The sequence below is a fragment of the Pipra filicauda genome, unplaced genomic scaffold (assembly GCF_003945595.2).
Source record: "Pipra filicauda isolate LSUMZ 115617 unplaced genomic scaffold, ASM394559v2 scaffold157_size4220110_pilon, whole genome shotgun sequence".
NCBI lineage: Eukaryota > Metazoa > Chordata > Aves > Passeriformes > Pipridae > Pipra > Pipra filicauda.
This window is the reverse complement of record NW_024104073.1, coordinates 3,678,387-3,706,060: the sequence shown is the minus strand read 5'-3', so window position 1 is coordinate 3,706,060 and position 27,674 is coordinate 3,678,387. Positions and strand designations below refer to the sequence as shown.

At 43.0% G+C, this 27,674-nt stretch overlaps 1 protein-coding gene across 6 annotated transcripts; it reads left to right on the top strand.

The window, feature by feature from the left end:
* Window positions 1-7,237: 7,237 nt before the first annotated feature.
* Window positions 7,238-19,040, top strand: TP53INP1 (tumor protein p53 inducible nuclear protein 1). 6 transcript variants are annotated; one of them, XM_027725485.2, is made up of 5 exons: window positions 7,238-7,309; window positions 10,442-10,724; window positions 11,232-11,580; window positions 13,233-13,266; window positions 15,605-15,723. In XM_027725485.2, the coding sequence occupies exons 2-5, from the start codon at window positions 10,613-10,615 to the stop codon at window positions 15,620-15,622; spliced, it is 513 nt and encodes a 170-aa protein (XP_027581286.1). In that variant the 5' UTR covers window positions 7,238-7,309; window positions 10,442-10,612; the 3' UTR covers window positions 15,623-15,723. The 6 variants fall into 6 exon arrangements, with proteins under 6 accessions (XP_027581286.1, XP_027581285.1, XP_039235089.1 ...); XM_027725484.2 differs by having other exon boundaries at window positions 11,229-11,580; XM_039379155.1 differs by lacking the exon at window positions 13,233-13,266 and having other exon boundaries at window positions 11,427-11,580; window positions 15,605-19,040.
* Window positions 19,041-27,674: the final 8,634 nt, after the last annotated feature.

Below are 27,674 nucleotides of genomic sequence, written 5' to 3'. Positions count from 1 at the left end.
AGCACATCAGCTGTTGGAGTTGAGCCCTGGGGAATACCAGGATCTTGGAGATTGAGAGCATCACTGTCAAGTTGTCACATTCTGTCACACTGTCACTCATAGCCAAGAAAGTGCTGTTTTGGTGTATATGTTTAAGAATTGAAGCATACTAACTTACTTTCTCTGTGTTTTGGACCACACATGCCAAACTATCAGCTGGAAGAATACCCCAGGAGCATCTCTACTTCACCTTATCGAAGCACCTTTACAACACCTTACTGCCATGTGAAAAGTTCATAGACAACCTCGAGTAGAAAGGGTTAAGTGCAAACTACTCTCTTGCATCATCCCAGTGGAGTGCCTAACTACCTGACCACATCCTACTTATGAGGAACTTAGGCTGAGTTTCGTAGTCTGCCCAAAACCAGGCAACAGGTTAACAACTAAATCTGGAACTACAGGGCTCTTGCTGTAATGGCTGGACAAGATGACCTTGCTGGCAAGTTTTACTACAATCCTTGATGTCATCTCGGGAGTTATATTGTTGTGTAGGGAAGCTAAACCTTTCTATGAACACTGACTTTTCCAGACTGGAGGGGCATGTGGTACGATCTGTCCCTTGCCTGGAGGCTTCATTAGCACAGATCTAGAGACTGAGACCTCATTAATTTGTTATTGCGCAGAGCCAGTTTTAAAATGCTATCTGAAAAGAGCTCCTCAGATGACTGTAATACCAGATCCTGAGCTGCAGCAATTTCATATGCAATGATGATGCTTGCACCTGGTTTCCATGAAATGCTTAACCCCACTGACAAGACCTCCCACACTATTTATTCATTCAGCCATGCTCAGCTGGCACAAAGTGCTGGCATTCATATTTCTGAGCTACATAAACATTCATATATACTTTAATACACTGCAAAAATTATGAATTACACAGAGGCATATATATATAACATGCTAAAATGAGGTTGGAACATGCAAACTAAGAACATTGTGAAGTATTTAGTGGTTTTGTTACCAATGCAGTACCTGAGACCTGGGAGCAGGAAAGGTCACATCTTTTTCATCCACCATGATCACCCCAAGCTTCATTGCAATAGACATTATTTGTTCTTCTCTCAGAAGTACTTGGCCTTTTTTTTTTAATCTATTGGGACTGATGTCAGCTATGTTGAGAAACAGTGGGCGCAGTATTTGCAAGAAACATCCATGGCTGAAAAGAATAACAATGCAGAAGTATGCTGTGTGGCTTTGTACCCTGAAAAGACTAAGAATGCTTTCAAAAATACTGGTAATTTGCAATTAGATGGAGTCTTACAGTTGAAATCCAAGCACATCTAAGCATATGATGGGATTCATATTACTTGGTGCTAAACTGATGTTTCTAATTCTTTTGTAACTCATCACAACAGAACAAAGATAGTGCTCACTATTTTAGGAAGCATATGAATCAGTGGGAGAGCTGAAAGGAAACAAATGGATCACTGGTGAGACTAAAAATGCCTCAGAGATGTGAACGGCGTGTCTGCTGACTCTGCGGTTCTGCAGAAAAACTTCAAGGAAGGGTTTTAAGCCTGGCTAGCCACAGAACAAAACATGTTTTGGGCCGAACAATTTAAGGAGGAAGCACTCTTGCACACTGTCCGTCCTTCCCACGTGATTTAAAACATAGATATGCTGCAGAGAGAGATTGCTTATTCTCTCAGTGGACATTAACTGACAATCATTAAAAAGATAAATCCAACATAGGAAAATAAATTGTATCATCAAGGTAAGTGCCTTCTAAACTCAACCTGTAGTAGCTTATCAAGCAGACTTGCCTATATGTTGGCTGTGGGGTGCCTATCATCCTAACATCACCATTGGAACGAAGAACAAAAAAGATGAAGGGTTAATAACCATGGTAATAATCTGTCAACATCTGAAGCATGCGGGAATTTCATAAATGTAACAAATGCACGTTCAATGCCATAGTAAAAAACTCATGGGTCATTTCCCTTTCAGATGTTAAGAACGCTATGCTTGGCTGTGTAGGAGGGAGGTGTGCTTGTGGAAAGGCTCTCTAATCACATGGCAAAGAAGAGAACAGTGAAGATCGTGATTCCTGGCTGTACCCAGAGGTAAAATAGAGTCTTTTCTTACTGAGTACTGAAGGAGAGGACAGGTTCAGGCTAGAATAGTGAAAATATGCTGGACTTCTCCTAGTACAAGAGACAAATATGAGAGAGGACAGAAAATCTTGTTGGAAAATGTTTGATGAATGCCTCTGGGCTCAGTAGAAAAATCATGCACATAATGACACAAGACAAGGCATCTGTCCCTGGCTCCTTGCTGGCTGGCACTACCTGCTGAGATGCCTGGCATGCTCCAGCCCGAGCTAACAATTCACATGCTGCCACTGAAGGTGCTCTAGAAAAAAGCAGAGCTATTCAGACCATCAGAATCTATACTGACTTCTGAGAGGATTTTTATTTTGACAAAGTGGAGGAAAAGAGCTCAAAGTGTGGCTAAAACTTACCATTATTTTTTCAGTCTGGCTGTGATTTACAATGGCTTCCTGCCAATGGCAATTTGAAGACAGAGTTATACCTGGTTTTGCTCTCAAACAATACGAAAAGCAGGATTTGTGTTTTGACAGTTTCAAAGGAAAAAGAGGTTTTTTCTAACCAGCACTCTGCTGAAAAGAACAACAGGTTGGATGTTTTAAGGTAATAGTTCTTCCACAGAAAATGAAATCCCTCAACTTTTTCAGTCTGGTTTAGAGGATCATATCCAGTAATTTCTGCCTCCTTGGATCTTGCTCAGCCAAATCATGAGGCTCCTAGTCATGTCAAAATTGGATTCTTGAATTCGCTGAATTCATGCTCTAGAAATACAAGAAACAGGTCTCTAACACCTGTTTTGCATAAAAGTCTGGAAAGGCCTGCTCTTACTCAAAATTGTAACTCGCTGTTTGGGAAAATAGCATTAGAAACTTGTGACTTACAGCAGAAGCAATCAATCTGTCATCTTGAAGCCAATGTTGCAGAAATCTTTGCACTAACTTAAGTCAGGGGAAGAAGTGCAGTAAAGGAAGTGCCTGTTTTAGTTGGGATTGATATTTAAATCTAGAAGTCCACTTAAAAAATGGGATTGACATTTGTACAAGGACATAAATGTTAGACTGTGCATTTTTAAGCTTGGATCTCTTCAGGCTATTCATGCTTTAAACAGCAGGTTTGAAGTGTTTGTACCTAACTTTGGACAGAAAAGCTTGGGCTTTTTTGAACAGCGGCTAGTGTCTTTTCCATAGGAAAAGAAAAACCAAGCCAACACAACAGTATTTCATTGTGGTTATTCATAAACTTGAGATATTTTTAAAATTATAAACCCCAGATTTTTCTTCATAACGTATTCAGTAGGACAGACCAAACTCTATCTGACAGCGGTGACCTTTCAGAATCACACAGAATCTCTTCCTATACAGCACAGGGCTTTCTGCCACAGCCAGATGGAAGCCATGGAGCCGAAGGCTTTAGACTTTGTCTTAATCAGGGTTAGGTTGAGGGCATCGGGTTTTAACTGAACATTAAACTGAAACTTTGGTTTTGGTAGCTGTGCTGCACTGCCCTTAAACCAATGACACATGTCAGCAAAGGTGAATGGTGTGGAGGTTCCTGTACAGATATGCCAGGTGCTTTCCACGTGGGCATGATGGATGTGTTTGCACAAATCACTCAGAGTGATACCAAGCTGTTTGTTACATATTGTTTGGAAAGTATTTTTATTTATCTTTATCTGGAGGATATATCTTGTCCAAAGTCTAGAGGGAGTTTATTTTTTCAATCTGTGCAAGTTCTGTTTGGTGTGGTTCTCCCTCCTGCTACTCAGTGTTTCCAGTACAGAGATAGATCTGTATTCTCACCTACCATTTAAACAGGCATGTCTGCAGAATAGGGCCTCTCCAAGAGGCACAACACATGGCAGTGCTTTGTTACAAGCTCAATGCACTCATTGTAACTCGCAAGTCTTGTGGTAGGAAGGTCACTCTGTACTCCACGGCTAGACATATATTGTGCCTGCTAAATACTGCTGTAGTATTTCATCGCAGTGGGAACCTGGACAATAGGTCATGCCTTGCATTAATGTGTAGGATCTTGAAAAATCAATACAAATAACAGAGTACTGCTGCACAGTCGTTTACTGTTCCCAGGACACATAGAGCAGCAATGGCTGTGCCATTAAGCTGCCACTGAGCACACAGCACAATGGACACTCCACTAACTCCTACCAATAAATTCAGAATCATGCAAGGTCATGTATTATTGGAAATATGAATGGTTCCCTTGCTCCAGAGATCTTTTCAGAATATTTTTCTGGAATACAAATATAAGAGTCAAATTCCTCAAGGGAAGGCCAGTTTCTGACTCAGCTTTTGCATCTAGCAAGCCCCAGACTTACTGTATTTTTTTTGCTGTCTGAGGGCCTGATCTAACAACCATTAGAATTGATAGAAAGGCTAATTGATTTGAAAGACTTTGGATAAAGCCACAACCCCCACCACGACAATCACCAGAAAATTTATCATTGACCTCAGTAAGTGCAGGATGAAATACCTGGGCTCTTGGTCAGCAGGTATTTGAGTCCACACACATAATTTATTTCATTGTAAACAATTTATATACCTAAGTGCTAGTCAGATATGGAACAAAAGCATGCTGGTTGCCAGGCTGAGAAGAGGGGTAGCTTTTAGATCTAACTTTTCCTGCCAACGTTATTTGGAGGAAAAAATAAGCAAGTTCATTGTTTCCACCATTTTGTGATGATAGAGAATTAAGAAATAAGTGAGATGAAAAAGAAAGATATTGAGAGCAACACTACAGAAAGAGGAGAGGTTCTATCCCTTCAATTACTCCTCAGGGGACTTTCAAAAATATAAAGAGTGACTTTTTAATTTCATGAGAAGTCTGTGTCTCAAATACAACCCAAGCTTTCCTAGGGCTTGCCTATACTGGAAAAATACATTATGTTAATTGATTAACACGTAGTGCTTAATATAACAGTCAGTATAAACAAAGACTACCACTTTAACATTTTTTGTTGTTGTTGACCTGAGGTAACCCAGCTGCCAAACATGACAGTTCTTGTCTACACTAAGTGGTTTGTATTGCCTTAATTAACGTGCTCTAACACAATGTAGTTTTGCAATACAGATTAATCCTTTGGGGCATTTATTCTACACATTTAATTTTCTGTCGCCTATCTTGAATTTGCAGACATGCGCTGCTTCTGCCATCTCCCCTCCCCTTTCTATGCTGGAGCCACTATCATTGAAAAGAGAGACTTTGTAGTTGTTCTTGTTTGTTGTTTCAACTTATAAACTGAAAGTTCAATCAAACATACAATCAGTTTATGCCCCTTGATAATGCTGTAATTGTAAAAATAAAGTTGATCTCATAATTCAGGAAAGATTAGTTCAGCCTAGAAAAGTATCATCAAATACCAAACATTGGAAGTTTTTGCAAAAATATTGCAGACTGTACAGCTAGGCAGTTTCTCGGTCAACTTACATAGCCTATTCCCAGCCAATAGGAAGGCACTTTGCAGCGTTTTTCCAAAATTTACTTTCCCTATTTTGTTTTACATAGAAAAGCTTTGTCCTTACAAGAAAATAAAGAAGAAACACTAAAGAAAGAGAGAAAAAAAGTGGACAAAAAAAGATAATTTTAACACTGAGGTTAAAAGCTCAAGAGGTTTATCTGGACTCCAGCAACCATAACACTCTCATGCTGCACACCTTGTATTTTAGTACAAAATGTTATTTTTTTGCAATAAGTTATTCCTCGGCACTACTGAAACCATGAAAAATCCTTAATTGTTATGGCTAGACATCACTGATTCATTTCACCATCTTCTGAAGGACGCAGATATTTGCCTGGCCAGCGTTCACTGCAGTCTGAAGCGACTATTAGCTGTCTGATATATTCAGAGTTGTATTAAGTGACTGAAGGTGTGCAGCACGGCCACACCAGCTCTCCTGGGCAGTAACTTCACTGCCTGGAAATTCCTTTCAGAGAGATGTGCAGCTAAAAGGAAAAGTGCTGCATTTACATTCATTGCCTCTTCTTTTTTCGTAAAAGAAAAGAAGGGGGTAAGTGACCTAATGCACAAGTTTTCTAGGGCTTCAGGTGTGTGACTTGGAAACTTTACAGCCCAATTAAGGTGCTTCAGCCTTACAAATGTTGAGGGAGGTGATTCTTTTCCTCTATTCTGCTCCTGTGAGACCCTACCTGGAGTGCTGCGTCCAGTCCTCAGAACAGGAAGGACATGAACCTCATAAGAGAGATATGGAACTCCTGGAGAAAGTCCAGCAGAGAGCTACAAAGTTGATCAAGGGACTGGATCATCTCTGTTACGAGGACAAGCTGAGGCAACTGGGCCTGTTCAACCTCAGAAAGAGACAGCTGAGAGGGAATCTCATCAATGTCTGTAAGTATCTGAAGGGAGGGTGTCAAGAGGAAGGACCCAGGCTCTACTCGTGGTGCCAAGCAATAGGACAAGGGGCTAAGGGCAGAAACTGATGCACGGGAAGTTCCACCTGAACATGAGGAAGAACTTCTTTACTGTGCAGGTGACCACACAATGGAATAGATTGCTCGGAGAGGTTGTGGAGTCTCCCTAACTGGAGATATTCAAGAACTGTCTGGATGCAATCCTGTGCCATGTGCTCTAGGATGACCTGCTTGAGCCAAGGGGTTGGACCAGATGCCCCATTGTGGTCCCTTCCAACCTGACCAATTCTGTCATTCTGTGACCTGTTGGAGTGGCTCCAGGGGAGGGACACCAAGAGGATTAGTAGGATGGAACACTTCCTGTGAGGAAAGTGTGAGAGAGCTGGGGTCGTTCAGCCTGGAGAAGGCTCCAAGGAGACCTTCTAGATTTTCACAATGAGGGTAGCAAGGCACTGGAACGGGTTACCCAGAGAAGCTGTGGATGCCCCATTGCTGGACATGTTTATGTTGAAAGGAGCTCTGAGCAGCCTGGTCTAGTGGAAGGTGTCCCTGCCCAGGGCAAGGCTTGGAATGGGGGGGATCTTTAGAGTCCCTTCCATCCCGAGCCCTCAGCGCGGGGGCGGGGCCGGGCGGGCGGAGGGCGGGTCTGGGCGGGCTGGCCCCGCCCCCTCCGCTGCCCACCCGCCCGTCACGTGCGTTAGCGACAGGCGGTGGCGGCGCCCATTGGCGGAGGCGCGGGGGGCGTGGCCGGCGGCCGGTCCGTCAGCGGCGCCGCGGCCGTGACAACAAAGGGCTCCGGAGGCGCCGGGGACGCGGAGCGGGGGAGCTGCGGTCCGGTGAGTTCGCTGTGGGGGCGCCGCGGGCACCGGGCACTGCCGCTGACCCGGCTGTGATGGTGTCCTGCGCTCTGAGCGCTGAAAACCAGTAGCAACAGCGGAGCTCCCGTTTCCCTGTGCGTCCATCCCGGCTTCTCTCTGCCGGGAAGGCGCCGGGGCCGGGAAGTGTTTGGCGTTTTCCCGGCTGTGGAGCAGCGGCAGTGCCTTCCGTGCCTCCCGTGCCTCCCGGCCAGCCCCGGAGCGCGGCCGGGAAGGTGCGCAGCTGCTGTGGGCGCTGCCGGGTCACCCCCGGCGCCGCTCGGAGCGGCTTTTTGGAGCCTCCTGGTGGTGGTGGAAGAGCTGTGAGGTGGGGCACGGGGGGATCAGGGATCGGCTCGCTCTGGCAGAGAACTGCACAGTGACTTGCGGATGTCATTTTTGGGTTTTGTTTGATTTTTGCTTAGCACGTACCGCATCTCCTTTGTTAGGTTAGGAAAAAAAAGGAAAAAAATACTTCTTTTTAGTGCGGCGATACTTTATTGTTGCCATTCATTGGATATGTTATCTGTAACAGCCTCTTAATCATTGCTACAGCTGACTCAGTTCTTCCCAGCCTTATGTTTTCGTGCAGCTGATAGTTCCTGCCTAAGAACTTGAAAATCTCTCTCGGTCTCTGTCCCGTTTTCCTCCCCGAACGGTGGCCCTGGATAACAGTGTAACTTCTTGGTCGCCTTCTGACTTGCACAATAGCACATGAGCGTGGCCTTTTTAAAGGCACTTGTCCAAAAGGATGTCAAAACATCAACCGGTATCTGAATGATTCAGATGTTTTTTTGGATCCTCCTTGGGGTGGGGGAAGGGGAAAATAGGGCAAACTGCTTTTGATCTATAGAAAGACAGTTGTGGGTCAAAAGCTGATGTTTGTTTAGCTTATGTTCTCAGGAACAGTGATCTCTGCTTGTTAGAAGCTAATTACTTGATGCTGCTGTGATGCCTCGAGACTTAATATAGGAGTGTCAGCTCTCATCTTTCTACACTCTGCAACAACAAAAAGACGGCCTCTGCCTGAAGGTACCTTCAGGCTTGATCTAGGAAGGAGGCAGCACATGTGTGTGGGAGTACAGGGAAAGCCAGTGCTGATCAGCAGCTGTGCGGTGGCTTGCTAGTTAGCCTAAAAAAAACCAAACTCTTTTCTTCATAGGCCTTGTGCCAGGAGAGTGTTAGGGAAAGAAGTGGAAGGTAGCTGGAAAGCTACAGACTTCAGGCATTCACTCAGAGTTCATTTCCGTATCCGTGGTAAGCTCTGCCTATAATTGAAGCACTCAAACCTTCTCAAGAAGGTGCTTAGGAACACTGTGGGCATTTGGCATTTCCTTAGGTAACCCATCCAGGGCTTAGCAACCTTAATGGTTAAAAGTGTTTCCTGTCAGTAACCACTGAAAGCTGAACTTTACTGCAGTTTAAAGTCACTTCTGCTTGCTCTGAGTGTAGAAGGTGGCAATAAATGTTTACCTCTTTCTTCATATAATTTAGTACTGTTGTAATTTTTGCCTTCCCTCTGTTAAGCCTTTCCATTTTTAAAATTTTATCAGTTTTCTTTAGACTTCTGATCATTTTTGTAGCTGTCATAAAGAGAGCCCTGACGTTTCATTTTTAAGTGTGGTCCTTAAAAATAGACTTTTTTCACAACTGCAGCTGAGCCAGTTGTTTCTGGTCTTGTTTTTTCCTGTAGTTGATAGTTTCTGTTGAGGAACTAGTGTGCATAACTTCTTGAGTTTTGCTGTACCTTTCCATATTGCTGCTGAAGACTACTTTAAATTCTACTCCTATTCTTTTGTGCTATTTGAATAAGGAGGAAGCTGCATAAATGTGTACAGAAGCAGTACTGTATGGAGCAGGTGCTTGTCCTTGCATTGAAAAAGTAGGTGATGGGGTCTGGTGTCCTGGGATAAGATGACATAGGAGGCCCAAATGACCCTTTAGTGTGGCCTGAAAGTTCTAGGGTGACAGAGGGATTACTGGCCTTAAATAATAATCTTAATGGGTTGTATCTTCTTTTAATGGTTGAGTTTGTCTAGTGTAGTGTGTTTTTCTCTCTCTTTCTGAATGCAGGCAGTCATACTGTCTTACCTGCATATATTCTTCTCTGTTAAATTATCAAACAGGTATTTAATCTGTAATGATTCTGACATGCTGTGATGATTCAAATATTACTATGGCAAAATTAACTTGTAGTGAAATCAGTGGATATATTTCCCATAGTCTTCACTTTTTTAGCTACTTTAATGGCTTCTCCTTATTGGCTCATTTATAAATATCAAAGGCTGTAAGCATGCTGATCTGAGGTGTTTGAACATTCAGCTTCTTGGTACTAATGGGATTTTTCATCTTAATTGCCAAATGCAGAGTTCAGGCTTATGGTGACCAGTTACATGTAGATTTAGGGAAATGTATTAAGAAATAAACATTGGGTTTAGTTAGCATACATGATACTTTTCCATGCTCCTTAGACTTACCATACGTGACTAGTTGGGTGGTTGCTGTGAAAACGATCCCACTGGTAACCGGTGCACTTTGAACCTGAAGACAGGATGTGCCTTCCTACTTTGTTAACTTGTAGGCAGTGGCCCTGAACTGAGTGTGATGGGAGAGAGAAGAAACATTGCCTTAAGCTTCCTTGAGAGCCCTCACAGGGGCTCTTCTTTGTCAACAAAGGAGATGAGTTGTCTGGAGCAGAAAATATGCACTTGCCCTTCACATCCCCCTCTGACCCAGAGGAAGACAGGCAGGGAGCTGGGAGAGCACCTTGGTGAGCATAGACACAAGGCTCCTGTACAAGAGTCCTCCCCTCTCTTAGGAGAAGGTGAGACTGACAACTGAACAGACCTTTCCATGGGGAGGAGGATTGAGGGGAAGGCAATCAGCTCCCACGGGAGACCTTTTTGGTGTTGTTGGTTTTTGGTGTTTTGTTTGGGTTTTTTTATACATATCTAGCTGGGAGGGGATTGTGAATACCAGTGAACCTGCCTCTCCTCTTTGAGGAAAATATTCACTGGTAGCTCCGACTACACTAGCAAGGGGGCTTTTAACTTGTTCCCCCGGGGTTGTTACCTGTTGCTTTGTCATTAAGACCCTTGTCATCATTTTTTGCAGGTTCACATAAACTCTTTACAAGTCATGCCTCTGCATGTCCCATACCTAAGCTGATAAAGCATCTATGCACTTTAATCTCAAGTCTGTGCCACTCTGCTAGTACAGTGTTAGCTGTGCCTTGAACCTTGGATGTAACGACCTACCAGCCAAAGTCTTGTTCCTGCCTTAGTAATGTTTCAGAGGTTAAATAACATGCTCATGGGAGAGATTGATAGCTTGTCCAGCCAAGAGCCAGAGTTCAGTGAGAAAGAAGACGACGAGTGGATTCTAGTTGACTTTATAGGTAAGATGTCTGTCAGACATAAGCTCTGCCTTTGTCATGCTCTGGCTTTTGTTTGTCTTACTTCCAGGTGAACAAACCAGTAGCTTGGAGAACCTTTATCTAAGTAAAACCAGTGTGGGATTAGAGTATAGGGTGTCTTCCAAACAAATGTACTAAAATATGTTGAGTAAACTGGTGAGAAGAATGATGTCAGGTTTATAAGCCTGACACAGATTCAGCAGAACCACCTGTACAGATAAAGTATATTTGACTTATTACGCAATTATATAGCTTTACTGATAACAGTTGCTTCACATGTCTAACATGGCTTGCCTTTTTTCCTCTCTTGCTTTATAAAGTAAAAACTTGCGTATGTGCTAATAAGAGGTTTATTTCTGTTTTTTTCTTGTTGTTTTTTTTTCTTTTCATATTCTGTTTTTGACTACGTGCAACCTTGTTGTTTTTGACCTCCTGTGATCACCAACATCCATGGGTTCCTCTCCACTGACTAATGGTCACCTACAGCAGACACTTGCACTAATTGTTCTGTGGAGGAAGCAGACATTGTTGAAGAATCAGCCACGGATGGCTCACCCGTCTTCTCTTGTTTATCGTCTCCCTTGGAACACTTGCCGGAGGCCAGCGAGTCTTGCTTCATCCAGTTTGAGTCATGTCCTATGGAGGAGAGCTGGTTTATTACCCCTCCCCCATGTTTTACTGCAGGTGGATTGACCACTATCAAGGTGGAAACCAGTCCGATGGAGAACCTCCTAATAGAGCATCCCAGCATGTCTGTGTATGCTGTCCATAATGCCTGTCACAGCCTTAATGAGACTGGATGTGGAGATGAGGAGTTTCACAGCCCAGGTAGTCCCAGGTATGTGTGAATTCTTTGTCAAGCAGCTCTGTTCCTGAAAATATCTGGTTTCTACTTGATCAACTTAGACACTTAATACTGAATTTTCCAGCGTATTTCAGAGCAGGTGAATAAAGCATGAATACTACATAAGGTGGTCAGGGCTGCCTGCCTGCTTAGAAAAATGTTAATACAAGATGACTGTGTCTGGAAACAGCTGGGTATGCTATTTTGATACTACAATGAATATTGATGGAGCCTAATTACTCCCTTGCAGAATATGTCCCAGTCGTGTTGAAACTGCTGGCAGTTCACTGTATATCCAGTAATGTACATATGAAAGCACTTTGCCCCCTTCACAGCTCTATGTTTCTTTCATAACTGCTGATTAATACCTATTCAGTCACCTTGTGAGATGAAATCTAGGGGCTTGGGTTTTGGGTGGGTTTTTTGGTTTTTTTGGGTGTTTTTTTTGTTCCTCAACATAGTGATAGATAAGGATAGGATTAAATTTTTCCACAAGCAGCTTGTGAAACAAAAGCAACCCAGAATATTTCACAAAACTTTGTGCTGTGAACTTCTGCTTTTAGCAAAGTAAGAAGTTGTACTTTTTGGGTCCTAAAAATCTGACCATGTGGGGTTATTGCAGAGGCATGTTTGTCATGCACTGCTTCTTTGGTGTTTGTGTGTACAGCTATACAAATATAGTATACGTAGATGTATACAAATACTGTTTCTTTGCCATTATGACCCCTCATGTGCCCATGCATTCATTGATTTTGAAATAATTGGGTGTTTTGTGAATCCCAGTTAATAACAAAGACTGACTCTTCATCCCAGCTTATTTTTGCTTATGTCTAGAAGCAATAATAAAAAAGAGAGCAAAACAAACAGAGAAAAATAAAAAGAGAAAATATTATAGTATACTAAGTTTTGATATACAGGAAGAAATGAGTGTAGGGTGAAGTTGCTGCAGGTAGATGCCTATTGACGTCTCTGATCAGCTCCTTGCTGTATTTTAAGTTCTTAGTTCAAAGAAACATATGACTTTGAGATGATGTGCTGCTGTATAATATTGAAGTGTAGTGCTGATACTATTGGTCTTTGGGTGGAGGATTTGTATAATTGGGGAGGGCAGTTTATGATGTTAAGCATCAGGGGTCTAGCTTAACTTAAACAGGGAGAAACTATGAGCACACAGCACCTTTAAAGTGAGGGTCTGAAGTAATCTGCAGAAGAACTGGAGGCTGCAAGTCATGCCCTGGAAAAAGACAGTAAACCAGTTTATCTAAAATACCAATTTGCAGTGTAACACTCAAAGTTGGATACTGACTTTTCAGTGACTTGAACTAGGGATACTGGTATAAATTCTTCTGGAGAATAATCCTGTCTCGTACAGTACAGTTAAGCTGCTTTAATGTGGGGGGAAGCTAAAGGTATGATGATCTTCAGCTGGCATGTAATTAAGTTTCTTCACACTGAATTCTGTGCTGTTGCTTTGTCAGAAGATCTAGGCTCTTATATTGGTTACTTTGGGTGGCAGAACTGGGACAAGTCTAAAGCTGAGGTAGACTGCAGAAACTGGGAACATTGATTACACTGATTTTGCAGTAAGTTTCAAAAGCTGTTTTGAAGTCTCTAGTGGTTTAATGGTTGGCCATTTAACATTATAGGGCCAAGAAAAGCTGCTTAAGGCACACTGGCACAGTAAGTACTACTGTTTTGGGACAGTGCTTTTTGTTTGATCAGGCTGCTAGCAACACTGCTTCCTCTAGAGCCTTGTCTGCCAAAGCAATACTGGTTTTAGGACTAACCTTTGTGCCAAATGATGTTACTTGATCAAGCCTAACTACATCTGCTTTAACAAGCCAAAATGCTAAGTGCAGAAAAATTACTGAAATATTAATTGGGGTGGGGTCTGAAGCCTTTAATGTTTCTTGTGAGGTCTGGCTCTATAGTGCAATTAGCAGAACACTTCTGCTTTCTAGCAGAATAGATGGTGGGAGTGCAGCAGTGAATGTATATAGTGATGGTCTGGCTTAAGACACAGCCCCTCTAAAACTCTATTTTGACAATATCAATGGAGACTTGTCTGCCCTATTCTCTCAGTGCATAGGGCTTGCTAGTGCCAGGCTACCAAAGGCAACTAAGGTACCAAAATGCTACATTTTGGAAGAGTGTGTGGCCTTTTAGCCAATTCAAACCACCTGTGCTATCCCAGTTTCACTTTATGTTGACAAATAGAAGAGTGTTGGTTTGCAAACCAGTGCTGGAAGGGTATTTGATAAGCTTAAGTATCTTCCACCTGCAACTTTAAACCAGTTTTTCTCCTTTTGTGGAGGAAATCTATTTTCTCATTTTAAATTCCTTTCAAAGCAAAAGGATGTTGTATAAACTTCCCCCTGTTTGTCAGATTAGTCATATTTTTCCATAACAAAACCACAACAGTTTGTATTAGCAGTTGCTGCCCTTTGCTAGTTTAAGAGTTTGCTTAGGAAATACGGGTTGCAATAATTGTGCTGTGGCTTCCTGGCTCCTTACAGCTTTCCCCAGAACAGCTTCGCTTGAAGTTCCACCTCCTGCACTGTTGATTGTGCTAAGGGATCGCCCCATATAGAAAATAGTAGCCCCATATTTGCAGGTACCCTCATCTATATTAAACTGGTGTAATCCGCATAGAACATATTTACAGTGCACTGTGAATTGATTGGTGCTGTGTTATTCACTTATTTCTTGCTTGATATTTTAAGTGCTAGGTTTAGGACAATATCCAGTGAATAAATGGGAAAATCAGCATGGCATATTTGGCTGTTCTGCTGTGTCTAGCCTTCAGTCAGTCATATCTAGCTACCCAAGGATCTAAAAGCAAGATTAGGATATTTAAGATAAAAAAAAAAAAGGTAGAAGGCATGGAGTATTCCCTTGCTGACAAGGAGTAATTCCCTCCAGTGTGGAGTGGTGGGAGGCAGAAGAGATCACTTCTGTGTCAGCCCCCCAAGAGTAAGGCTGCAAAGGGCATACCATGGACATGGCAGACCCGATTTACATCTACAGAGACTGCATACAATAAATGCAATTTAAGCCCTTCCAGAAGAGTCATGGTAGTGCTGAAAAACAGACTTCCCAAGAGACCTCTTGCTCATGCCTGAGCAAGTTCCCGGTCTTGCAGACATCTTTCCTGAGCACACTCGCCAGTTGACAGCTGGTTGTTGGGTCCTGGGTGGGAAGAGAGAAGGCAAGCAGCTCTGATGCCACTGGTCTTGCACCAGCTGTAGCACTCAGATTTGGGTTTTGCTTTGCTAAAATGGCCAGGCTATTTTTAACTTTACTTTTGAAGTTTCAGGAAGTGCCAGTGATTGTTCTGTCAAGTAGGGAAGTCCTTTTTCAATATGTCAGTCCCTGCTTGCATAGGCTGCTGGTTTGTTTTTCACTATTGCATGATGAAGGAAGGGTTTGCCAAAACTGCTGACTCTCTGCTCATGAAATTTAGAGGGCTGGTTGAGGAACAATCCTTCTAAGTTATTTCCTGTGTGTGTCACAACTGATCTATCTTTCCCATTCCTCTGCATGAACATTGTTTGGATTTACTTGCGTGGCTGGCAGTTGAAATGCACTTTCATTAGTGTGCTTCTGTTTTCAGACTGAACCACCTATGTTCAAGATGATTTAAAACCAAACTTTGCCTGATGGATAACTCCAAGTCTTCTAAAGCTGGAGCAGTGTGACACACATTGCCTTGTGTTCCTGATGTGTATTGCATCTCGGGCTTAGGGAGCTGGGGTGGGTAAGGAGGAGCACGATAGTGTAAGATGGTGGAAGTCCAAAGGCTGTTGTGGAGCCCTCACACAGAAAGTGAATTGGCAGCACTACTCATTACTTACCAGCGTGGTAAGTGGCTTGACCTTGCCTCAGCCCAAATCTATGTCCAGTAGAATAAGGGTGCCCTTTTGAAATGCTAGGTGTTGATCTCCACGTTCTACCCTTTATTTTACTTGTCTCTCGAGTGTACCTCCTTAATGACTGATATCTGTTGTTACATTTCTAGACTGGAGGCCCGAAATGAAACAGGACAGCGTGTTCACTGCTATGTCACGGCTCTTGCTACTCGTTCAACTTTTCTGGAAAAAAACAAGAGCTTTCGTCCTACCCACTGGATAAAAGAACATAATGAAAGACACTGTCTCAACAGAAACAGTCTCCGTCGCCAAAATCTTACCAGGGATTGCCACTCTCGGCAAATCAAGCACAACGGACTGTTTGTTCACCAGCCTTGCCAGCGTCAGTTCAATTACTGATGGTTCTTGTGGTTTTAATCTATGGTCTAATTGTTTTTTAGGTTGCTCTTGTTTTCATGTGTAGGTAAGTGTAGTCAATCTGAAGCTGATTGTCAATCCCTCAAACACAATCATAACTAGTGTTGCATTGTTTTGAAAAGACACATAAATCTCCAAACGTCTTGCAGCGAGTTATGAATGTTGATGTTAAATATCAATGTTTTGGAAGCCTATCAGTATGATAGTTTGTGTGCTGTTTTATAAACTATGATGTATAGATGGGTTCTTAGTTAGTATTTTAAAGAAACTTAACTGAGATGGAAATCAGTTACATTTTGCATTAATCAAAATGGAGTTAGAAAAATTGAGGTTAGCCGTATGCTTTAATGACCAGTACTTGACAGCTTGTGTATCTGTCTGTATTCAGCATATATGATTACTTTCTAACGAGGAAATTCTATAGCTGCCAGTGGATATTACATAGCTGTGCTGAGCTGTTGCAAGAAGGGCATCTCATCTAAATTGCCTAGTACCTACTTGTGTTAGTGGAGTCTGTGCAGGTGTGTTGGGTACTTGATATGGATATTGGAAGAGGGTTAAATGTCCCCCCAGTATTGTTGCAGTATGATATGGCACCGGTGTTACAGATGTAGTACCTCACAGTGGAGTGGAAAGATAAGTGGACCTAGGGTAAAGTGCAGATGCACAACACAGAGAACTGAACTGGATTTTACTTGGTACAGTTTGAGTTCTTACTCCTTTCTCTAACTATTTCTGTCTTTGATACATGTATTTCCCCTACCCTATCTCATTTAATCTCTAGTCTAGTTAAAGAAAAAAGATGGTGGCTTGACTGTTCTTTTAGTCCCATCAGTAGCTGACTGCTGATGGACAGCTATTTCTGAGCTACAAGTTGCTGTTAGATTGTTTTGATATTTACAGATTGAGAGTAGCCCAAAAATAGCTAGAAGGAGGCTTTCATTAGAAGTTCTCCTAATTTTCTCTCTTTCTTTCTATAAAATGAAGTCCAAGTTAATGGGGACTTGAAATGAAGGGCAGTGTGAGGCAGGGAGAAGCAGATGCTGAAAAACAGTCTTAGAGAACTAAACACAGCGATAACAGGGTGTGTAAATATTGATCAGCAGTGGTGGTTCTCCTAGCCCATTGGAGGCAGGACTGGGGCCAACAAGAAAGAAAAGCCATTGAAAACTAACAAGTAGTTTTCTTAAGAACACTTTGCAAGATGTTTTGGAAGTTGGCAGGCACTGCTAACTACAACTACAGGTGAAGTAAAGTTCACCTGTAAAAAAAAAAAACTGTGTTCCACAGCAGCCATACAGCGTGCTGAACCCTGATCAGTCTGGGAAGTGGATTAAATGAGGTGAGGAAGCAGAAATCTGCACTGACTGAAGGGGGGAATGATAAGTAAGTTTATCCTCCTTTCTTTCAGTGCTTAATGTGACTTACTGTGTTTTCCCTTGTGTTTAGTGCCTAGGGCATTAAAGTGTTAACATTACACTCAACTGTGTCTTCCAGTAGTCCTTATACAGAAGTTGGTATAAGGAGTCACATGGGGAGTCTTTGAAATCAGGTGAGGTCGATAATGTGAAGTATTCCAGACCTATGAAGTATTTTAAATTCAGCCAAATGCTTCAATTTCACTGAAGCAAAACCCCAACAATTCAGATTGACCTTGATATAGTGGTACTGTTGTACATTCTGCAGCTGGAATTGTAGTGGAATATAGTGTAGTGTACTTGGCATACAGGAAACAGCATTTATAACCTCTGTTTCACTGCAGATGTGCTGCTTCACTGAAACTAGTTAGGAGTGTTGCAAAGGGATGTTGAAAAGTAGTTAAATGTATAAAAGCAAGAGGTGCTTTCCTGGACACACTAGTCTTTTTTTTTTTACACATTGAATTCACATGGACACTGAAAGAAAATAAAATTAGTCGCATCGTGAGTTTCCAAAACAGAAATTTTGTTACTGTTCTTTTCAGCAGTATGTGCCCATGTCTATACAACAATTCTGTTCTGGTCCAAATACTCTGGTTTATCTGCAGATAGCTGTAGTTTCACCAGTCTCTTACCTGTTCACAAGTACTCTTACATGCCCTCAGATTATCTACCTTTATCACTCCAGCTTTTTGTCTGGCTTAAACTTTCGTCTCCTCACTGCCAACTTTCTAGCTCAGGAAAATTCTTTGCTTTCCTGTATTACTTTTCTTTATATAAGGTAAATACTTTCCTTCAGCTTTAATTTTCTTAAAGTGAAATGAAGGAAGATGGAGTCTCCACCTCCCTATGTTGGAAGGAGTAAGTAATCCCTTAGCTCTTAACAGGGAGATGGAGTTGAGGGCATAAGGCTCCCAGGCATTACAATGAGAGCCTTGGTCTGTTCTTCTCAGTAGGCAAATAAATGCAACTTTAGACTGCTCCTAGAATTGGGAGATACTGATCTTTTTATACTACATTACTAGATGACTTTCTGGTGATGAAAACCTATATCTTTCAGGATATAAACTATTTTGTTGCACAAAGCTGTGCTTCTCAATTTGTAGTATTGGAAACCATATTATTGTGTGAGATAGTACTGCATCAATGGCTTTTTGTTAATTTGTTTTACATATTTATGTTGGTCTAGCCCTGTTTTGTGCCTGGAGCTATTGGGCAATTAGATTTGTTTTGGTTTTCTGTTTTAATAGTGAGCTGTGTGGCTTTTTATATGGTTTTTTAAGTTGTATTAAAGTGTGGGGTTTTTTTCTTGTAAAAGTGGAGGCCTTGCACTGTCTGATACTGATTGATATTCATGAATTTTGCTGAAATTGTATTTTCACACGTATTGGTCAATGGACAGATTTGCATTTTAAACTGTGCCTTCTACGCAGCAAACTTGAAGATTCAAAAGGGACATTTCAGTTAGGATTAATACTGTACATCAGTCTATGCATATATGGCAGCTTCTCTCCAGAGCCACTTCTCTATTTGTAGCAGTCCTTTTGATATGGAAGAATGTCTGGCTCTTATTTTTAATAGTTTAACACAAGCTGAAAACAGACAAAATATAGCACTTTGCCAAAAAGTAGCATTGCTTAACCAGTGTGTATTTACTAAAGTGATCTTCTGTATTTTGTTTTCATCGTGCATCCTGTGCACCATGGGGAAACATGATCTTAACTCTCAATAAAAAATGGCCGATTAAAAATTGTCAGTCTATTCTTTAATATTAGAGGTTGGTCAAAATCCAAATGCCTGAGCACCCCATTCAGGTAGCAGGCACAACTACTGAGTTGTCTCAATGTGTGCTCTAGTACAGAAGTTACTCTGGGAATGGGTTTGCATTGCTGATCAAGTGATAACGTGCATCCGAGCGCTGTTACACATCTCTGCCAACTGCTGTGTTTCCTGATCAGCATGTGGGAGCTCTGTAGGAGAACAGAACAGACATAAAAACACATGAAGCAGGCATGGGGCGGGTGGAAGGTTTTTCCTGCCATGCACCACCATGAAAAAGTCTGTGTGGAAGGCTGCCGGTACATCCCCTGCTGTGAGGGATGTAGAGATCCTGTGTAAATGTCCAGGGAAGGGGCTAGGGAAGCCAAAGCAGATCCACCTAGCTGAACCTGGCAAGGGATGTGGAGGACAACGGGTGTTGCAGCTGCAAATGGAATATTAGAGGAAGTGTGGGCCTGCTGCCAAGCAGGACAGGAATCTACACGACAAAGGACATGGAGAAGGCTGAGGTACTTCATATCTTCTTTGCCTTGGTCTCTAGTGGTAAAACCAGCCTTTGGGATTGCAGGCCCCAGAGGCCAGTGGAAAATGCTACAGCAAGGAAGAATAACCCTTGGATGAGAAGGTAAGATCAAGGTAAGACTGTCTTGTAGATCCCCCTATTCTTCATGTCTGTCTTTAAGATAGGAAGGACATTTGTTTTCTTCCATCACTCAGGAATCCTGTCCATTGCTATAACCTTTTAGATAATTAAGAACAGCTTCACCATGACGTCAGCCAGCTCCTTCAGCAGTCATGGATGTGTGCCATAGATCTGTGTATGGCCTACCTCTTCAAGCATTTCTTGCCTTGATCTCTGGGCAGGTACTGGAGCAAATAGTCCTGGAAACCAAAGATGAACAATAAGGTAATTAGTAGTAGCCAGAATAGATTTATGGAAGGGGAAGGCATGCCTGGCAACCTGACAGCCTTAACAGTTACATGACTGGCTCAGTGGATGAGGGGAGAGCACTGGATATTGTTTATCTTGATTTCAAGGCTTTTAACACTGTCCTCCGTAACATCCTCCCAAACTGATGAGTTATGGACTGTAAAGTAGATGGTGAGCAGGTGTATTGAGAGCTGGCTGAACTGCTGTGCTCAAAAGTCGAAGCCTAGCCGAAAGCTTTTTTTGTTTTCATTGGTGCTCCCTATCAGTACAGGTTCTTACACATTAAAAACCTTCATTAAGAACCTGGCTCATAGGGCAGAGTTGTTTATGCACTGAAGGGCTGTGCTGTCATTCAGAAGGACCTTAAGAGACTGGAGAAATGAGCTCACAGGAACCTTGTGGAGTTCAACAAGGGAAAATATGAAGTCTTCTACCTGGAGCAATAATAACCCCAGGCACCAAGCCAAATGGCTGAAAAGCATGTTGGCAGAAAAGCCCCTGGAGGTCCCGGTGAACACCAAGTTGAGTGTGTTGCCAGCAGTGCACCCTTGTGGCCTCAAAAACTCAGACTCCTGGGCTGCATCAAGCTGAGTGTTGCCATCAGGTGGAGGGAAGTGATCCTGCTGGTCCAGCCTGAGCTGGTGAGACACATCTGAAAGCCATGTCCAGTGCTGAGCTCCCCAGTACAAGAGAGACATGGACATACTAGAGAGTATCCAGCAAGAGGCCAAGGAGATGATAATAGGATGGAAGACTGAAATAAGGGGGAGAGGATGAGAGTTAGTGTTTAGGCTGGAGAAGAAAAGTCTCGGGGGATCTTGTCAAGGTGTATAACCTGACAGGGTGTAAAAGACAACAGAGCCAGGACCTTCTCTAGTGGTGCCTGACAAATGGCAATGGATTCAAGCTGAAATACAGGAAATTCCACTTGAATGGAAGAAATAAGCTCAGTGATCTCCAGGTTGTTATCTGGGCTTTTTCTGAAACTGTATGTGAATGGTTTTTATTTTCCCTCCAGTCATCAGGGATCCTTGATCTCTGTGGCTTTCCAAAAATCATGGAGAGTGGCCTTGCAAGGACATCAGCCAGCTCTCTCAGCATACTGGATACAGGCTTCTGCACTGCATGGATTTGTATGGGCTCAGTTGTTGCAAGTAGTTCCTAACTCACCCACCGAACAAACTGGGTGACAAAATGATCTATGTAACTGACAGCAGTGAAAAGGAATTTGTGCAACAAAGCATCCATCTTCCCAGAGTAAGCACTGAGTAAAATCTTTCCTTTTCAAATGTAGGTTTTGTCCCGTACATTTATCAAAACACCAAATCTGTGCTAAGAGCTGTACAGTATTCTGCAGAAGAAAGTTTGATCAATTATGCTTGTATAACAGTATCCGTGCAGATAACCACCTAACACAACTAAGTTGATACTGTTCCTCTTGAGGGTTCTTAGTTCAGGCCTAATGCAGCTTTTTAAATTTAGCTTGGACACTCTCCAACACACCGTGAACTAGTGTTTTTCAAAACTTCTTTGTGCCAAGACAAAAATGCTCGTATAAAGGGTCATATCAATGTAACTCTATCAGTTAAAGTTCTCACTTCACATTCTAGCTTTCCTGTTTATATAAATTCTTGTATGTCTCTGATGAAGATAATGTGGTAATTGTGGTTCTCTCTAACATTTAACACTAATGAAGTCACTCTTTTTCCTCATCAAGTTGTTCAGTATCTGCTTTCTTTGTCTCATTGACTTCTGGTGCATGTTTATAACCAAAAAATGTTGTGACTTCTGTTATTGCATGACACTTGCAAGGAAGGTTCAGGCTTTTTGACACATGTAGAAATGATTCATCAAAAGAATATGTTGGTGCTGCTGTGGCACTGTTGTTCCCATAGTGTGGTCATGATATATCAGTCTTAGAGTAAATGAAACTGAACTGAGACTTAACAGGATATGTATAACATTTTGTTTCTCAGCTAGCCTTTTTCTTTATGAAAATCCTGTCCTGGAATTACTGCTGTATAACTAGTACTTCAGAAGTTCATCTCTTGACTTGTTTGAAAGTTTTGTGGACAGATTGATATTTGAACACTCAAATATCTTAATGAGGCAGATAACTATACCGTAACTTCACGAGCAAGCTAAGGAAAAGGAATAATAGCAAAAAAAAAACAAAACAAAACAAAACAAAACAAAAAAAAACACCCAAAAAAAAAAACCCCAAACCAAAACAGATAAGAGTAACAAAACTAGGCTAGTGGCCAGAAGCAGGCTTCAGATCTCAACTTGCAGACATGGGCTGTGCCATAAGTCTACATTTCTCCTGTATAGACTTCAAATTGTTGTGTCCAAGCAAGATGACCTAGCTAGACAGTATAATAAAAAAATATCACTATGCCCAAAAATAAGTCTGAGTGCTAAAAGAATTGTAGATTCCCTGAAGCAGGGTTCTGTAGAGAATTAGTAGCAGCAGAGAAAGGTGGGAAAGAGGAGGGAGGCCTCAGGCTTTGGGTGTTTGTGGGTATTGGCCAACAGCTGTCAATTTTTGCAAGGTGAATAAAGAAGATGAGATTAAGACGGGGGGACTGATATGGGCAGAGGTATCCCCTTGTCTAGTCCTAGCAGTGAATTTCAGCTCTAGCTCTTCTGTCTGTGGTGCGAGTCTGAGAATGATTCATGGGCCAAGGCAAACGGTATGAGGTTGGATAAGGTGAAAAGCTGGGTCCTTCACTTGGGCCACAACAACCCCATGCAGCACTACAGGCTGGAGGAAGAGTGGCTGAAAAGCTGCCTGGAGGAAAAGGACCTCGGGGTGCTGTTTGACATGGCTGGATGGTTACAGGCTGTTTAGGAGGGACAGACAGGGCAGAAGAGGTGGAAGCATGGCGTTGTATGTACAATTACATTGTATGTAATGAAGGGGCTGGAACGTATGGAGCTTACAGTTGGCAATGGCACAGTTGAGAGCCTCTGGGAAAGAATCAAGGGGCAAACAAATAATGCCATTGTCATAGTGGGAGTCTGCTATAGACCTCCCAGCCAAGACAATGATGCCAATGAATTATTCTCTGAGGAATTAAGGGACACTTCAAAGTCAACTGCCCCTGTCCTTCTAGGGGACTTTAAATTGCCAGAAATTAGCTGGGAGCATCACACAGCTGGTACAACCTGGGCCAAGAGATTCCTAAAAAACCTGGATGGCAACTTTACGGAACAGGTCCTAAGGAAGCAGACTTGGAAAGATGCCCTCCTTGATCTGCTGCTTGTCAACAGAGCAGATCTCATGAGCAAAGTGGAGACTGGTAGCTGTCTTGGCCACAGTGACCATGAAATGATCAAGTTTAAAATCTCTGATGGAAGGAAAAGTGCCAGCAAAACTTCAACCCTGGACATGAGAAGAGCAGACTTCAGGCTCCTCAGGGAACTAGTAATTAAGGTCCCCTGGAAAAATGTAATTGCAGGAGCTGGGGTCCACCAGTGCTGGTAACTTCTTAAACATCACCTGCACAGGAGCAGGCATTTCCCAATGCTGGAAGTCAAGTGGGTGAGACAGAAGGTCAGCTTGGCTGAATAGGAATTTTCTCTTGGAGATAAGGCAAAAAAAGAAGGTCTATGCCCAGTGGAAGCAAGGCCAGGTGACATGGGAAGAATACAGAGATGCTGCTTGCCAGGGAGCTGCTGCCTGTAGGGAGAAAATTTGTGCAGCCAAAGCTTAATTGGAGTTGAAGCTGCCAGAAATGTGTTTAATGCATTCTTCTCCTCTGTCTTCAACATGGATGATAGACCAAGGGGTCTCAGTGCCCTGTGCTGGAAGGCAGTTGACCATGAACTTGTGTGGGATCTACTGCTCCAGCTGGTTTCTTGTAAATCTATGGGGCCTGATGGGATTCATCAAAGAATCCTCAAAGAACTAGCTGATGTCGTTGCAAACCTTCTCTCTTTCTGAGAGATCTTAGGAATCTGGAGAGGTCCCAGCTGACTGGAAGCTGGTAAACGTTGTCCCGATTTTCAAGCAGGAGGACCCTGAAACTACAGGCCTGTCAGTCTCACTTTAGTACCCAGTAAAATCATAGAAGAGATTATTCTGGGAGGTATTGGAAAACACCTGTAGTACAACACAGCCATTGGTCACAGCCAGCACACTTTCATGAGGGGAAAAACCTGAGTTTCTTCTACAACAGTGTAACCCACCTAGCTAATCTAGTAAAGCCAGTAGATGTAATCTTTTCGGACTTCAGCAAAGCTTTTGATACTGTCTCTCACAGTATCCTTCTGGATAAAATGTGCAGCACATAGCTGGATAACTATGTTACACAATGGGTGAGCAACTGGCTCACAGGTTGGGTACGAAGAATTATAGTGAGTGGGGTAACATCAGACTGGTGACTGGTCACTAGTGGGGTTGCCCAGGGCTCCATCTTAGGCCCTGTGCTCTTCAACATCTTCATTAATGATCTGGATGCAGGACTCAAAAGGATACTACATAAGTTTGCAAATGCCATAAATCAAGAGAAGCTGTTGACTCCCTTGAGGGCAGAGAGGCCCTGCAGAGAGACCTTGACAAATTAGAGATGGGCAATCACCAACCATACGAAGTTTAGCAAGGGCAAATGCTGGATTCTGTACCTGGGATGGGACAACCCGGGATGTATGTACAGACAGTGGAATGAGATGCTGGAGAGCTGTGCCGTGGAAAGGGACCTGGGGTCCTGATCGATGGCAAGTAGAATATGAGTCAGCAGTGCCCTGGCAGCCAGGAGGGCCAACTGTGTCCTGGGGGGCATCAAGCAAAGCATTGCCAGCCAGTCAAGGGAGGGGATTGTCCCACTCTGCTCTGCACTGGTGCAGCCTCACCTTGAATATTGTGTGCAGTTTTGGGTACTGCAATATAGGAAAGATATTAAGCCATTAGAGAGCATCCAAAGGAGGGCAACGAGGATGGCGAAGGGTCTGGAGGGGAAGCCCTATGAGGAGTAGCTGAGGCCACTTGATTTGTTCAGTCTGGAGGAGACTGAGGGGAGACCTCTTTGTGATCTTTGACATCCTCACAAGGGGAAGCAGAGGGACAATTACTATTCTCTTCACTTTTGTGACCAGTGACAGGATTTGAGGAAATGGCATGAAGCTGAGTCAGGGAGGTTTAGGTTAGATATCATGAAAAGGTTTTTCACTAGAGGATGGCTGAGCACTGAAACAGCCTCCCTAGGGCAGTGGTTCCAGCACCAAGCCTGACAGAATTCAAGAAGCTTTTGGACAACACTCTCAGGCACATGGTATGACTCTCGGGTTGTTCTGTGCAGCACCAGGAGTTGGACTTAATGATCATAACAGGTTGAAAAAAACCCCCAACCACAAAATAAATCAATCTTTTCACGTCTTAAAAATATTCCTTAATGCGTATTAAACTGGATCATGCCTTGCTTGAAAACAAAGAGGGTGTGGAGTCTTCCTCACTGGAGATATTCAAGAACCATCTGGATGCAATCCTGTACCATGTTCTCTAGGGTGACCCTGCTTGAGCAGGGAGGTTGGACCAGATGCCCCACTGTGGTCCCTTCCAACCTTACCCATTCTGTGAAAGGGTCTCTGAATGAAACAAGCAGGAAAGTAGAATATTATAGGTTCTAATAGAAAACAAGGGTTTTTCAAACCTCAGGGTTTCAGATTATCTCGTGGTGTTCAACAGAAAAAAAAGTACAGTTTGGGAAGTGTGCAACTTCCTACTAAAGTATTCCTCTGTAGGAGGGGTATAAAGCTTTAATGGTGCTTAGGCTATGTAGCTGTAGCTGGAGCCATTCTGTAATAAATAACCTTAAAACTCCTCTGAAAAACAGTGAAGTTCATCCACACAAGAGTCCTGGAGCAGGCCTTTCCCCTAACTAAATTACAGAATAGCTTTGACAATGTGGATGTGACTCAAAAGGACAAAGCCTGGCAGCACAAGCAGATGACCATAGTAAAATGGTCTTTACCGCAAGACAGGAAGAATATGGCAGGCAATATTCCTTGTCATTTTGTGCCCAGATCACAATGGAGCTGTGTGCAAATGTTATAATTAAATACTGCTCACTCTCTTGGAAACAACAAAATGGATTAAAAAACTCTGGGAGAAGAGCAGTATTGAGCACAGTCAGTAGCTGGATTGATCCTCATGGCTTCGTGATCTTCATTTGTGCTTTATAGATCCTTGGTAGATTCCAAGCTCTTTGAAATAGATCCATAAAAGGATAACCAAGGAAAATGACATCAGCTGTGTAAACTTTTAAGGAAGGCCTTCACACCTTATCTGGAATATATATAGAAGTGGTGATTAGGAAAAAAAAAAAAAGAAAACCACTGGACTAATCTAAAAGGACTTGCCAGATCCCAGCACAAATACTGCCCAGCAGTTGTAGTGTACTGCCAGAAGCTTAAAAAAAAAAAATCTTCTCTCTTTTATGCTCATCCCCACTAAGGAGGCATCCATTCTCTTCTCTTACCCTTTAAAATGGCAAAGCTACAAGAAAATAAGACCTGGTTATTGTGCTTAATTACTGTAATCTGGAGGTGAAAACTATGTTTACTCTTTAATAGTGTTACACTTGGGAAAAGAAAAAGCAGAAGTGAAAAAAAGATGATGAAAGCGTGGATTTACTTGAAGGCAGCCATGGCTTCTCTTTGTGCTGTTTTGCAGCACGTGCGCTCTGCACTGCGAGAAAGTACCAGTTCTTCCTCATCAGCAAAATGGCTGCAGGTGCCCTATCCTGGGTGTTTTAAAGAAAAATGTGTGCTTGAAGCATTGTTAAGTGTATGGTGCTGTGGGGTTTGGTTGCTTTTGGGGTAGTGTGGATTTTTTTTTTTTTAGGATATTTGTTACAAAAATTCCATGCAACTCTTGAGTGATGTTAGCAGTGACTGGAAGGCATGCCTGGCACTGAGGGTAATTTCCAGTATTGTCTTCTGCTGGAGAAGAGCATTGCAGGGTGGGTGCTCCCACGGTGGGCACTGCAGCCTTGGGGCTGGGTGCAGTGGTGGGCCTGGCTGGCAGTTGTGGAAAGCTGCTGGGCAGGGGATAGAGTTTGTCCATGGGAGACCATGGAAGCTGTGCTCAGGAGAGGCCTGTGTTCTGCCAGGACGAATTTCTCTGTGGTTAAACACAGTGGAAAAATGGGAAGGGGAGAGAAGGGACCTTGGGGAAATCTTTTGGACAAGAAGGTCTAGGCCTATGGGGGCAGAGCCCAGGCCCCTGGGAGCACGGTGGGGTGAGGGCTACCGTTCACACAGTCACAGAATTACAGAATCAATCAGGTTGGAAAAGACCTCTCAGATCATTGAGTCTAACCTCTGACTGAACACCGCCATGTCAGCTAGACTGTGCCACTCAGTGCCACATCCAGTCTTTCCTTAAACATGTCTAGGGACAGTGACTCCACCACCTCCCTGGCCAGCCCATTGCAGTGTATAATTACCCCTTCTGTGAAGAAATTTTTCCTTATGTCCAACCAGAACCTCCCCTGGTGCAGCTTAAGACCACGTCCTCTCGTCCTGTTGCTGGTTGCCTGGGAGAAGAGGTCGACCCCCGCTTGGCTACACCCTCCTTTCAGGCAGTTGTAGAGAGTGACGAGGTCACCCCTGAGCCTCCTCTTCAGCCCTCCCGTGTGCGGTGGGATGTGACAGCCGGCAGGGCGTCAGGGT